The 14,309-nt window shown below is 41.8% G+C and overlaps 1 protein-coding gene across 4 annotated transcripts in view; it reads right to left on the reverse strand.

The window, feature by feature from the left end:
- GLP2R (glucagon like peptide 2 receptor) overlaps window positions 1–14,309 on the reverse strand; it is a 65,956-nt gene that overhangs the window by 16,850 nt on the left and 34,797 nt on the right. For all 4 annotated transcript variants that reach the window (XM_077327610.1, XM_077327612.1, XM_077327609.1 and 1 more), the window contains 4 exons: window positions 8,528–8,702; window positions 7,319–7,478; window positions 6,556–6,616; window positions 4,334–4,403 (listed from right to left, as the gene is read on the reverse strand). In XM_077327610.1, the coding sequence (XP_077183725.1) occupies window positions 4,334–4,403; window positions 6,556–6,616; window positions 7,319–7,478; window positions 8,528–8,702 (466 nt within the window). The remainder of the gene's footprint in view (window positions 1–4,333; window positions 4,404–6,555; window positions 6,617–7,318; window positions 7,479–8,527; window positions 8,703–14,309) is intronic.

The raw sequence follows: 14,309 nt of genomic DNA on the forward strand, positions 1-14,309 counted from the left end.
GCCTTCAGCCAACCAGAAATGGATGTTAGTTGTTCTCTCCACTGCATAAAATGTGGTGATGAAGGTGGGATTCCCCCGCTAGTAAAACACCCAGAAAGTTATGGAAATAAATTGAGATCAGACTAAGTTGTTCCTCACCTTCTACTTTACCACTCACTAGAAATGGCTGCACTGGGCCACATAAAATAATTTGACATAAATCAGCCCACCTCTTGGGACTGTTATGCCAAAAAACTATCTACAAGTCAATAAGATTGAAAAGACAATTTTATTGACTGTTTGTAGAGCAAAACCTTTTGCTATTGTGCATTCTCTGCTGGTTCCTGCTGTACCAAGTACAAATGCCAAAGTTCCAAAGGGCCCGTTCTTCCACCAGGTATTTGGTTGAAACCAAAGCAACACTCTACCCACCTAACTCCCACCCACACTTTCACCTGAGCCACTCCCCTCTCATCTAAATCAGTCCAGGTTAGAACTTCTAATCTGGTGAACCAGGCTAGATTCCATGCTACCCCACATGCAATCATCTGGGTGACCTTGGTACTAATAAAGCTGTCCTGGCCAAGCAGTAATATCAGAGCTCTCTCAACCTCACCCACCTCACATCGTGTCTGTTGTGGGGAGAAGAAAGGGAAGGAGATTGTAAGCCACTTTGAGACTCCTTGTAAAGAAAAGTGGCATATAAGAACCAACTTCTTCTCAATGTTGAACGGCTTAACATCTGTCCTGGGAGATTTTTAACTGAAGGAGGGATTGAAGTAATGTTTTAAATGTTTTATTGTGTGAGATTATTCTCCTTGTTGTAAACTGCCTTGAGACCTTTTTGGAGACAGGTAGTCTGGAAAGCCAATAAATAAATACATAAATGATGGAACTCATAGCTATGTTGAACTGATAGCTATATTGGAGAAGAAGGCATCTTTCTAATATCTGCTTAGGAAGTAGGGGGCATTCAATGGGGTGTTTGGGTTTTATTCTGTCAAATGTCTATTATTTGGTTTTAAGGTAAAGGTAAAGATATCCCCTGTACAAGCACCGAGTCATGTCTGACCCTTGGGGTGACGCCCTCTAGCGTTTTCATGGCAGAATCAAAACGGGGTGGTTTGCCAGTGCCTTCCCCAGTCATTACCGTTTACCCCCCAGCAAGCTGGGTACTCATTTTACCGACCTCGGAAGGATGGAAGGCTGAGTCAACCTTGAGCCGGCTGCTGGGATTGAACTCCCAACCTCATGGGCAAAGCTTTCAGGCGGCTGCCTTACCACTCTGCGCCACAAGAGGCTCTTATTTGCTGGGCTCTTATCTGCTGGGATTGAACTCCCAACCTCATGGGCAAAGGTTTCAGACGGCTGCCTTACCACTCTGCGCCACAAGAGGCTCTATTTGGTTTTAAATATAGCCAAAGCTGATAATAGTCGCAAGAGTCAGTGCCCCCTTGAAGATAGTAATCCTGTAGTTAGAAAAATGAATACGCTCAATCTGGACTCCTGAATTAATGTGAAAACATTTAATAAATTGAATTTACTATAGGATCTGGCAGAAGATGCTATATTCTGTCTTTGTTCTTAGAGAGAACGCTACTGAGTTTCTTAATGATAATTCTCATATAAACCCTCAAGATAATCTGCTTGTAACACAAACAATGTTGGTTGTTGAAATTCTCAAAAAAAAATTATGAGTAGCTCAACTTTTTGACTTTTTGTGTCCTGAGTATTATGGATAGTAACAAGCTTAAAGGAATTAGTCCGCAGGGAGAAGACTGCAGCTAGGAAATATAGTATACATAAGAAAAAGGGGATTAATATATCTGACCACTACAGTGTTGTGTTGAATATTTATCCTTTTCAAGGGCATATTATCATTTGGGACAGTAAATGGGCAGTGAAAAAAATCTAAGAGTACTGTTAAATGGGTATCCTATGACAATTGACCTGCGATAGAATCTCAGCCCTACCACAGTGCTAGATTTCCATCTTTAATACTGGCAAGGCAAGACTGGTTAAGGAAATAAAGCATTTTTGCACAAAAATCATTCAAAAGTACTAAAAGATCCTCACTGTTGTCCAATAAGTATCCTTTAAGGTATTTAGTCCCTCAAAACCTTAAAGATGAACAAAGCACCGATAAGTTAGAAGAGATTTTACTGATTTTACAGTTCCTAGGAATTAAGAGCCTCTTGTGGTGCAGAGTGGTAGGGCAGCAGTCTGAAAGCTTTGCCCATGAGGCTGGGAGTTCAATCTCAGCAGCCGGCTCAAGGCTGACTCAGCCTTCCATCCTTCTGAGGTTGGTAAAATGAGTACCCAGCTTGCTGGGGGGTAAATGGTAATGACTGGGGAAGGCACTGGCAAACCACCCCGTATTGAGTCTGCCATGAAAACGCTGGAGGGCGTCACCCCAAGGGTCAGACATGACCCGGTGCTTGCACTGGGGATACCTTTACCTTTTAGGAATGAAGAATTCCAATACAGCTGATCATAACCTTGTATGCCACTGGAAACACATTTTCTGAGTAATTTGAAAACTGATGATGTTGAAGATTGCTAACCTCTTTTAAAGCACTGCTAGAATTAGACCAAAATAATATTGTCAATAGGTTACAAAAATTCTAGCTGATATTATAAAGGGCAACTGATTATGAAAAAATGGTTAAAAAAACTTCAATCTTGAGTCTTATGAACTAAAAGCTATAGAAAAATCTAAGAAAAATACAGTGACTTATAGTAACATAAATGGGACCAACTCCTTATTTAGTTAGAAAATTCACTTGTGAAACCCCACAAAGGAACATTTCATCAATTTTGTCTTTAAAAAATCTTTTAATAAAAATTAATACAAAGCAGCAATTTTCTCCAGAGAAATGGATCTCTGTTGCCTGAAGATCATTTGTAATTATAAGAAATCTCCAGGTCCCACCTAGAGGATGGCAAGAGGAATCTGTACCCATAACAATTCACTTCATGCAATTAATAAAATAGGCTTAGCGCAAGAAAGATTTGCTGTTGTTAGGTGCGAAGTCGTGTCCGACCCATCGCGACCCCATGGACAATGATCCACCTGGCCTTCCTGTCCTCTACCATTCCCCAGAGTCCATTTAAGTTTGCACCTACTGCTTCAGTGACTCCATCCAGCCACCTCATTCTCTGTCGTCTCCTTCTTCTTTTGCCCTCGATCGCTCCCAGCATTAGGCTCTTCTCCAGGGAGTCCTTCCTTCTCATGAGGTGGCCAAAGTATTTGAGTTTCATCTTCATCTTCAGGATCTGGCCTTCTAAGGAGCAGTCAGGGCTGATCTCCTCTAGGACTGATCGGTTTGTTCACCTTGCAGTCCAAGGGACTCGCAAGAGTCTTCTCCAGCACCAGAGTTCAAAAGCCTCAATTCTTTGACATTCGGCCTTCCTTATGGTCCAACTTTCGCAGCCATACATTGCAACTGGGAAGACCGTAGCCTTGACTAAATGCACTTTTGTTGGCAGGGTGATGTCTCTGCTTTTTAGGATGCTGTCTAGATTTGCCATAGCTTTCCTCCCCAGGAGCAAGTGTCTTTTAATTTCTTTGCTGCAGTCCCCATCTGCAGTGATCTTGGAGCCCAGGAAAATAAAATCTGTCACTATCTCCATTTCTTCCCCATCTGTTTGCCAGGAATTGAGAGGGCCGGATGCCATGATCTTTGTTTGCAAGAAATATTATACTACAATAAACCAGGTTTTCATTAAGATTTTTTAAAAAGATGAAATCCTGCTATTAGCACCAGGAAATAGCTATGATCCACCAGAGGATTTCTGCAGCTAGAATATGTGGGGGCAATTTTTGTCACTCTCCACATCCTGCTGCAGACCTCTGAATGCCCCCTCCTGACAGTTCCTGGGGGGTCCCCCTCTTCTGCAGAAACAATATTTTGAAGAGCATTTTGGGCTGTAGCAGGAGAGGGGAAGCAACAAAGGGAGATCGCTTCTTCCCTGAAATTACCAATGGATCATTGTCATCATAGGCAGTATTATTACTACAAGAAAACTAAGCACCCAGAATATATGTTAGTTGATTTATTTGCATGGAAGTTTCATCGCTTTGAATAGAATTTGTAGTGTACAGTCTTCTTAAGCAAAAGCATGTGCGTTCTGTCTTTTGTCACGTTTGCAGAACCTGCCTGACTATCTCTGTCCTGTCTTTTCTCTTCCAACTACATTTCCCCCAGTTCCTTTATTAGCTCTTTATCTTGCACAATGCAGAGATAAGCCAGTAATGGAGAAGGCTCCGTAGCACTATTTTGTGAACAAACCATACAAAAGAACAACTATCACACTATGGAACATATAAATCAAACAATAACAAAATCCTTACAGCAATGGAAAAAAATACAGGCCCTCGAATAATCCACCAGAATGTCATGTTCCGATTCATTGCCCAGCATCTAGAAAGCAAGACAAATCATTTATGTTCTATACATAAACATAGTAACCCATCATTCTATAACAAAGGTTGGAATAGGAGCTCTGAATAGGTTTTCTTATCATAACTCGGGGTAGATTGGTAAATAAAAAATATCGTGTCACATGAGACATCACTTTTGACTCAGGTCACACTGGCTGAGGAACACAGACCCTGGCGACTGAGTAGGTGGAGGACCACCTTCTGGCCATGACCTTTTCTTTCTCAGGAAGGCTTTCCAGATGTGTGAGCAAATACTAGGCAAGAGCAGCCATTGCAGTCACATCTGAAGGGAGAAGAGGCAGCTGGTCATTGCAAAGGTAGGAAATGCGGCAGCTGCCTCCTGCCCTTCTCGGACCTGGGCAACAGTAATGGGCTTCTGTTCAGCAAGCTGAGCTCTACCAAGCAAGAGCCGGCCATATAGCAGCCACAGCCATCCCTTCAGAACGGTGACCCATCAGGATGTTTCCTAGAAAATTAAATGGCCAGTCTGCCATTTGATTAATCAAAAAATATGGGACAGATTCCAGGCCTTAGACATTTCAGAGAAATGCCATAAAATGCAGGACATTACTTTCTACATGCCTTTCCCTTGGCTGTACACAAATCTACTGCAAAAATAATGTATTTTGATTCAATAAAGCCATAGCAGAAGCAACTTTCTATTCAGAATAAGAGGGAAGAAAGTGCTTTCTCATGTAGACCTTGCTTTTTTTGTGCCTGCTGAGGGAGGAAAAAATAGGATAATCTTTTTGTTTAGAAAGTGTTCTAAAGAATTAATGGGTCTAACTCTCTGTCATTTAGAGAGATACTGATCAGAAACCTCCAGATCAAAATAGTGGGAGAAAAAGAGACATGGAATTCTTAAAATCACATCAATGTAGAGCTTTTTTTAAAAAAATTCAAAATGTAGTTGATATTTTCCAAGCTTTGCACACAATTCTGAGAATGCATTGATTTCTTTCACCACCCCTTCCTAAATGCAGAACTCCTGCATGATAATCTTATCTTACCATTAATAAATCAGAAGATTCCTTCTTCCTTCTAAAGAGCCTTCTTTCTGGGCTTCCAAATAAATGCTAAACTGCCAGACCGATGGTTAGACATGCCTTCTATCCCTCATTTATCTAGAATGTAATAATGCTTTCTGTCTTGGATTCAGTTTTTGAACATCAATCCTGGACAACAGTCCATTCCTAAACAAGTAATCCCAAGGTAATCATTTTCCCAAACTGCAGAGCATTACTCTAATGCTTTTAGCTCTAGCAAACTTTAATACAATGTCTTATTTTAGGCTACTAACGGAGGTTTAAGCAACTGATATACAGGAGCATGTAATGGTGACCTACTTATGTTCAATTGAGCACATCTACAGGCACAGCTGGCATCATGAGTGGGTTTAGGTGGGCCCCAGTCAATCAATGAGAGCTGTTGGTGGACCCACTTACAATGGTGGCTTCTGAGAGTTATGGGGGGAGTCTGGAGAAATCAGGGGTAGGCATGGTAGGGGTTGTCTCCTTTTCAGATTCCCCCCATCCCTTCTTGCCTCTCTCCCCCCTCTATGGTTGCCAGCTCTGGGTTGAGAAATACCTGGAGACTTTGGGAGTACAGCTGGGAGTGGGTGGGATTTGGGGGTGAGGAGAGAACTCAGAGGAGAATAATGCTATGGAGTCTACCCTCCATTTTCTCCAGGGGAACTGATCTCTGCTGTCTGGACATGAGCTTTAATTCCAGGGGATTCCTAGGTTCCACCTGGTGACTGGTATCCCTACCCCCCTCCCTTCCTGTACCTTTGCAGTATGTCTGCACACAGGATTTGCTCCTGGATATCTGGGAGTATTTGGTGCATTCTTTGCAACAAAGGAAGGGATTGTCCATTAGAGTGTGTGTATTTGTGACAGCTTTCACTGGGCTTCCAAAAGTGGGATAATTTGAGGGGGGTAGCAAAACTTATTTCACTGTATGGTCAGACTACCCTGCAGCAAGTCTACAAGTGGCCACCACAAGGCAAATGATTGTTTGTAGCCAAGACATCTATGAAAAGGCAGCAAGCCATTGCTTTTAATTGGCTTAAAACATGAAGAAACGGAATCAACAAACCAATGTAGGAGGATATTGTTGAGCCGATAACTTACCCTTCATGCTCTAGTTGGTATTTTATTATTCCCCAGGATGCTACAAACAAAATTGGAACACCTAGATGTACAAGAAAAGGAAAAAATGATGAGAATTATGGCATACTGTTGTCTTATACTGAATCAGACTCTTGGTCATCAGAGTCAGTATTGCCCACTCAGATGGCAGCAGGGCCTCAGCCTGAGGGGCTTTCACACCACCTAAGACCAGTTTCTTTTAACTAGAGGTGCCAGGGACTGAACCTGGAACCCGATGCTTTTGGAATTACATAATCCTAAATAGTGGGCAGTAAATACTGGGACAGGAGAAAAAGCAGCATTGTATAGTCCGAGGTTGTCAAATTTCGTAAGGAAAGCAGGGTCAATACTGGATGGGAGGCTCCAGAAAAAGGAAATGGCAAACCACCTCTGCTTCTAATTTGCCTTGAAAGCTCCTTGCTGGGGTTGCCATAAATTGGTTGCGACTTGACGGTACTTTACACAACCACAATGTAAAGGGGTGAGATGTAAGGGAATGAGGAAACGTTACTGATTTTGTCACAGAGTTGGCAACTGGCCTTGGAGAAAAAGGGCCTGTCCCTTCAGGCAGTTAAAACTTTTCACAGCACTGAGGTAAATGACATCATCTGGTGAATAATGCCCCATTAAACCTCTATTAAAGGAACAGGACATTTTTCTCTAGGCCAGTGAGGAGCCCTAAGTGTATGGACCAGATAGAGAAAATGAATGGTAAACCATGTTCTAGAGAAATATACATATTTACCCCATCCAATGAACATACATCTCTGCAGCAGCTGTTTCTCAGAGAGCACGGTTGCTACCAATAACCTATGGAGGTAAATTCCTTCCACTAGAAGCCAGAAAAAATTTGTACTGCTGAAGTAATGTGTGAAAAGTTGGACCACCCTGCAAATAGTCAGCTTCTGCAGAAATGAGAGAAAAGGGGGAAAGGTGATATTGGATAGCTTTACTTTAATGCAACTCAGTAAGATGTACGAATGCATAGAAATTGACATCCTCATTTTCATAGCTATATTTGAATTCCGCCCCCCCCCAGGAAACTTTGGATATGAAAGACTGCAAGGCTCCAGGGGTCCTAAACTGGAGAACATCAGCAAGGGCTGTCTTTATTCCCTGCATACAATGCTGTCTGGGAAGAGGTGAGGCAACCTGAGTCAGCCCGGCGCAGCACAACTGGTGTGGAGTGGGTCGATGGGTTCTGTGTGCTGACTGCAGAGACCATTCAAGGTCAAAAGATACCTGGGTATATCCCAAGAATCTTTCAGGACTCCTGCTTGAATGTCACAGTGTCTGACCAAGAACACAAGGAGCTACCATCTAGACTAGCACTAAAATCTGAAGAATGGGAACCAATTAGTGACGGGTAAGATATATGAATGAATTACAATGCACTTAACAGATACCAAACCTCCCAAACAGGGCTTAAGCCATTTTCACACAGAGTTTTCTGGATGTAAATTGTAAGCGCTTTCTGATAGCTAACAGTTGGGCCATCATCACTTTTCTAATAAACTTAATTTCACACCCTTTGAGATAAGGAATGAAACAGCGTCTGTTTAGCTGCTCTGTGTTGCTATAATTTTGGCTGCTGCTGAAATTGGATCCTGAGCCTTGCTGCACCATTTGTTTATGATTTTATGTACCGTTTTAAATCATCATGTTCTTCATTTGCATATGTTTTATAAATAAATCCATTTACTACACATACCAACTACTTTTGCATTTGCATTTCCCCATGAATTGCTATCTTTTCAAACAGCTTGGGGAAGGGGGTGGCTTTGGGGAGCAAAGAATGTGTAGCACGAAAACACGCTACGCCAAAGGAATTCAATCAACTGTAATTTTACGGCAAACTTCCCATTTTCAAAATTTCACTATGAACCCATGCATATGCCCAGCACCAGTTTTCCCATTTAATATTAGCACAAAATGTTAGAGCTCATTGTAATACCTCCGTACTCAACAATGAAAGCCATCCATTTTCATCACTTGGCTTTTCAGAGGCGAGATAAATAAACACATAAGTACTTTGTGTTATACTGTCCCTTATGAGAACCCCTGCAGCTCTAAGGATGAATGATGCAAACAGGTTCATATGGATGAAATTTCTTGTGCAATGCAATTTCCTGTGGAAGAAGAGAAGCCAACTGTTAATAACTGACTGCGTTGGACATTGAACAACAAGTCACTGCTTGCCACTAACAGAAATTTGTGCATGCCCACAAAGATTCTGCATGCACACAAAAGCATATAACTTGAATAAACCTATGTTATCTGTAAAGGTGCCACTGGACTCAAAAATTTGTTCAGCAATGAGGACTGACATTCTTCCTTGGCTGTAGCAGCTTATCATCTGGGGATTATGGGAAATATCATGCCCTTCTAGCCATGACACTGTCCTAAGCATGCCAGGTTCATTGAATGAAACAAGAAAGGGCAGGAGACAATAATACATGTGACAGGCCATGCAAGAGAAAATTTCACCTGGATTTCTCTTATATTATGTTCATTATAATTAATTATCAAAACACTCTTCTGTCTAGTTCCTCTCCTGGCAGATACAAGCATAGCAGATAGTGGTTGGAAGTCCTTTCATGGAACTTTGTGTTCAGTTCCTGAATTAAAATGAGACCTGCCCACTTTTCTTTAGTAATCTTCTGGAGGAGGATAGTTTCTGGAGGTACTATCAGGTTAAGCCCTTCAGACTGCCCTTAGAAACCTCAGTGGTCTTCTTTGCAAGTTATTGCTTATCTTTTGACATTGAGATGAGCACCCCACATTAATTTAAAATTTATTATTATTGTTGTTATTGTTATTATCATTCTTATTTTCATTCTCATTATTATTATTATTTCCCAGCATTCCAGCTCGGGGAGGGTTACTTGGTGATCCAATACAATAAAATCCCATGTCCTTAAAAGAATCAACAATCCTATACAATATAGTACAAATGGAGGAAAAAGCTAATCCCTCCCTATCAGCCAGGACAATGTGTGACAATGAACACGCTGATGACAGAGCCAGCATGGTATTGTATTTCCCTTGGGGGGCCCTTAAGATCTTCCTTGGCACTGGCCTCAACCATAAATCTTGCAAAAGAGATCTATTTTGCAGGCTCTGCAGAAAGCTGAAAGTTCTCCCAGGGCCCACAGCTCTTCCAGGAGCTCATTCCACCAGGTAGGGGCCAAGACCAAAAAAGTCCTGGCCCTTGTCGAGGCCAGACATACTTCTCTGGGGCTGGGAACGACCAGCAACTTGGTACCCACAGAGTGCAAGGACCTGCGGAGGCATAGGGTGATAGGTGGTCCCTCAGATACATGGGTCCCAGACTGTGAAAGGCCTTAAAGGTCAAAACCAAAATCTTGAACCTGCCCTGGGCTGTAACCGGCAACCAGTGAAGCTGCCTCAGCACAGGCTGGCTATGGGCCCTCCAAGGTGTTCCTTTGAGGACCCTAGCAGCTGCATATTGCACCAGCTGCAATTTCCAGGTCAGGGACAAGGGCAAGCCCGCATAGAGCAAGTTACAGAAATTAATTCTGAAGGTGACCGTCGTATGGATCACCATGTTTGGAGGACAAGTAGGATGCTAGTAACCATGCCTGGCAAAGATGGAAAAAAGTCTGGAGAGCTACAGTCGTGACCTGTGCCTCCATGGTTAGCGAGGCATCCAAGATAATTCCCAGATTCCTGGCCTGGAACACTATTGTAAATTGCGTCCTGGCTAGGAAGGGTAACTGCACTTCCTGATATGCCCTCTTCCCACCCAGCCATAAGACCTCCGTTTTAGAGGGGTTGAGTTTCAGGTGACTCTGCTCAAGTCATCCAGCCACTGCTTCTGGCAAATAGTTCCAAAACTCTGAACCAGCTGGGTCAGAGGGCGCATGAAGATGTTAAAAAGAATGGGAGAAAGCACCACCCCCTGTGGAACCCCACAAAGGAGCTCGCAGGGGCACAATAGCTCATTTCCCACTGCCACCCTCTGTGTCCAGTTTTGGAGAAAGGAGCATAGCCAACTAAGGGCTGTACCCTGTATCCTCATCCTAGCAAGGCAGTGGGCCAATAACTCATGGTCGACCACATCAAAGGTGGCTGACAGATCTAACAATACGAGAATGGCCAATCCGCCCTGATCCAGCTGGCATCAGAGATCATTCATCAGGGTGACCAACACCATCTCCACCCTGTGGTTAGGACGGAAGCCCAACTGGTCAGGATCGAGAGCTGAATATTTTGAATATCAACATAATCATATCTGCTATCTTGAAAAATGAAGGCTGCAGGAACAACCACCCAAAATTGGAATGTCTACTCAAGAAATTGTGAAGCTATAGTGCCCTGAAAAAAAAAAGACAAACAACAAAACTCTGCACACGTATATTTTTTTGGTGGGGGTATATTTTGGATTCCAGACTAATTAGCAGAAACAGCACATGACTTTTTCAGATTCTTCTCCACAACTGGTTTTTATTCTTTAAAAAAAATAGTAAATACATTAACAAAATATAATTCATAAAGAAAAACCAAAAGGACCAATATACATTTTTAAATAGCCAAAAAATTAATCTCACAGGTCGTTTCTTAGAAAGTTGGCAGGGGCTCATGGGAATTGTGGTCCATGGATATCTGGAGGACCATAGGTTGACTACCCCTGATGCCCCATTCCCCTTAAAATTGGCATTTGATACTATAAGTAAAGTTTTAAAATTATGCAATTTCAAAACATTATTTGTATTTAATAATTAAATTACTGTACACTAGCAGAACTCTACAGGTCAGGTGGTTGAGGAAAGTCCTTTTAACAGATAGTATACCTGTGGTAAAAGGAGTGCAGTAGGGCTGCATTATGGCTTCAACACTTTTTGCACTATGCTTAAATGATTATTGTCAGAAGTGAATTGAATGGCTTCATCATTAAAAGGACATCAAATTAAAATAATGTTTTATGCTGATGGTATCTTACTATCATTGACTAAGCAGGGTTTAAGAAACCAATCAATCAGTTTATTATTGAGAAATGGAGCAACTTAGCATAAAATAAATCTAAAATACTCCTATTTGGAAACCCTAAGAAAGTTTCCCTTGGAGGTTGCAAGGAATGGAGTTTGAACAAATTCATTCTTACAAATATCTAGGCATCTATTTTTCCAGTCTGATGACATGCGAAAGCCATCTTAAAATATATGTAGCTTTCACTTTCCATCCATATCCTTGAAGAAATTTTATTTTACAAAAGGTAGACAGACTTTGCCAGCACTGCTCTAACTATTCAATTCCAAGATCTGACCCGCAACCCTATATGGGGCATCATTATGGCAGAATGTAATTGCTAAAGATCCTGAGAGGCTGCAAACTAGTTTCTTCCAAATGATTTTGGGAATCCCCAGTTGTATCTCCAACTCAGTAATTAAATTAGAAATTGGACTGTGCTCCTTACAATCAATCATATGGAAATATGCCATTAAGATGTATTTTAAAATGTTATTATTAGAACCCCTAGAGTGAACAAATGCATCTAATGAGCAAGACTTATATATATTTTTTATCATCAAGTGTTAATGCCTTCTTTGACAAATTGTGTGAACTGGGATTTTCATTAGATGTTAATCTGTTTAATTACTATTCTGATCACCTACTGAAAACAATAACAGAAGCTATTTTATCACATGATTAGTCTCAGTTAGTTATTGATTTATAAAGGAAATGTTCTCTTTGCATTATGGCTATATCCCTACAACCACCTTTACAATTGCTAATTATTTGGTTACTATTAAAAATTCCAAATACTGACATTTAATTCTTTTGGCAAGATGTAATTTGCTCCCAAAGGCCAGATATACACGAAGGCTTAAAATTATTCTCTGGATTGAAAGATAATGTTCTTGTGCAGCTGGAGCAATAAAAAACATGTCACATGTGCTGTTACACTGCCCTTTGTTTATTTAAACTAGTTGTGATATACTGGAATCTATTCTCACCTTGGATGTTCAGTGCTCTAGTAATTATATTGGCAGGCAGGAGGCCAGTTTTGGTGGAAGAAAGACACGACTACCTGCTCTTTGGATTAAATTTGGCCACAGCTTTAATTACATGACACAAAAACCTCCCACCAGAGGGTTGGCACAGCATGGGAAGGGCCAATCCTAAGAATCCCGCTGGCTGCCCTCGCTTTTCCACAATGTAAAGGAGCACGTCATGATCCACGCTGGGAATACGTGATCCTCTACTTGGAATGCTAAGATGGGAGACAACTCGTGAAGAGAGCCAAAGGGCGCAAACCTCCTTGGCATCATCTTTTGAGTTGTCCGGTCATTGACGAGCAGCACTGCCCACCCCGCTAGGTATTGCACTGCTCACTACCACCCTTTTAAGGGGGGGTCCAACCCTTGTGGGAAGTCCGATTGCACACCGGCTCCCCATGAAATTGCCTCCTTTCCATGTGAATACCCCGCTGTGATGAATAACAAGAAAATATAACAATAATAGTACAAATAAGGAACGGGAGTGTGGGAGACTTGCCCGGTGGCCCAGCAGAGAGGCGGAAAAGCCCCAGGCAGCATCTCTCACAGGCACTGCTGGCCCCGCCCGCACGTGCCCCAGGAGCAGCCTGATCCGCCATTTCTTCTCCCGCCCGCCCTCCACCTACCAAACAGCGCCGTGGGTAAGTCCCTGCCGCCCATTATTCTCAAAATGATTGTTTTCAAATGATGTGGGCTGGCTGGAATCTATCTATCACTAGATTCCTTGCACATGTTTTGAAATGATCTTAGTATTTATTGTTTTATTGATTTGCTCTTCTATTTATGATTGAAGGGATTGAAAATGAAATTAAGTTTCATTCTCTCAAATAGGGGTAGGGACTCACTGAAAATTGCCACACTCTCTTCCAAGAGCTTAGTTGTCCATAAATCTCCAGAATGAGACCTTGGATATAGGCCAATATTAAAAAGTCAGGTGCTAGACCCCCATGAATAAACAATAAAATCCTTGATCAACTGACCAGTCATGTAGTGAAAAAAAACACACATTTTTAACACACATGGAGTAGTTGCATTTACAAGCTTGATGCTTCTGGAAAACCTGGCATCAGTATTATCATATGGTATTCAATTTGAATTAAGTTGTGATCCAGAAATTCTTCTTCTGAATAGCATTGTATGGATTACAGAACTCTTCTGCACTCTCATTTTCATAGTTTGTCTGCCATATTGCTTTGGGGGATTTCTCCTTCACTTCTGCATAATGTTTTGCTTCCTCTATTGGTTGTTTTGCTATTAATCACTGTATCTCCTTTGGCTTATTTGTCTGGAGAGAAAGTCATGCAGGAAAGGATTGTAACTTGATGCAATAAGGGCACACAAGCAATGAAAATAAGAATGTGGAAGAGACAACAATCAACAGCAGATTGTGCTGTACATAATTACTTCAGCTAAGCTGTTTGGGTTTTGTCTTTTCCCCCCAAAGTATGAAAGACTCTTTCCCATCCACCCCCAAAAGAACTGGCTACAGAAGACTAAAGCCATCTAATTTTACTGCGCCTCACTACTTACCAAAGGGAAGAATTGAGAATTTGGCCTCTAAATGATATGCTTTTTCTAGTTATTCCCAGGGTATTTTAGACCACCTTACCACATTATGTAGAGTAGCGATCCCCAACCTGTGGGCCGTGGACCACATGTGGTCCTTCAACTAATTGGAGGTGGGCCCCGAAGGACTCCTTCTCCCCCCCCCCCGGC

The sequence above is a fragment of the Paroedura picta genome, chromosome 3, assembly GCF_049243985.1.
Source record: "Paroedura picta isolate Pp20150507F chromosome 3, Ppicta_v3.0, whole genome shotgun sequence".
Classification (NCBI taxonomy): domain Eukaryota; kingdom Metazoa; phylum Chordata; class Lepidosauria; order Squamata; family Gekkonidae; genus Paroedura; species Paroedura picta.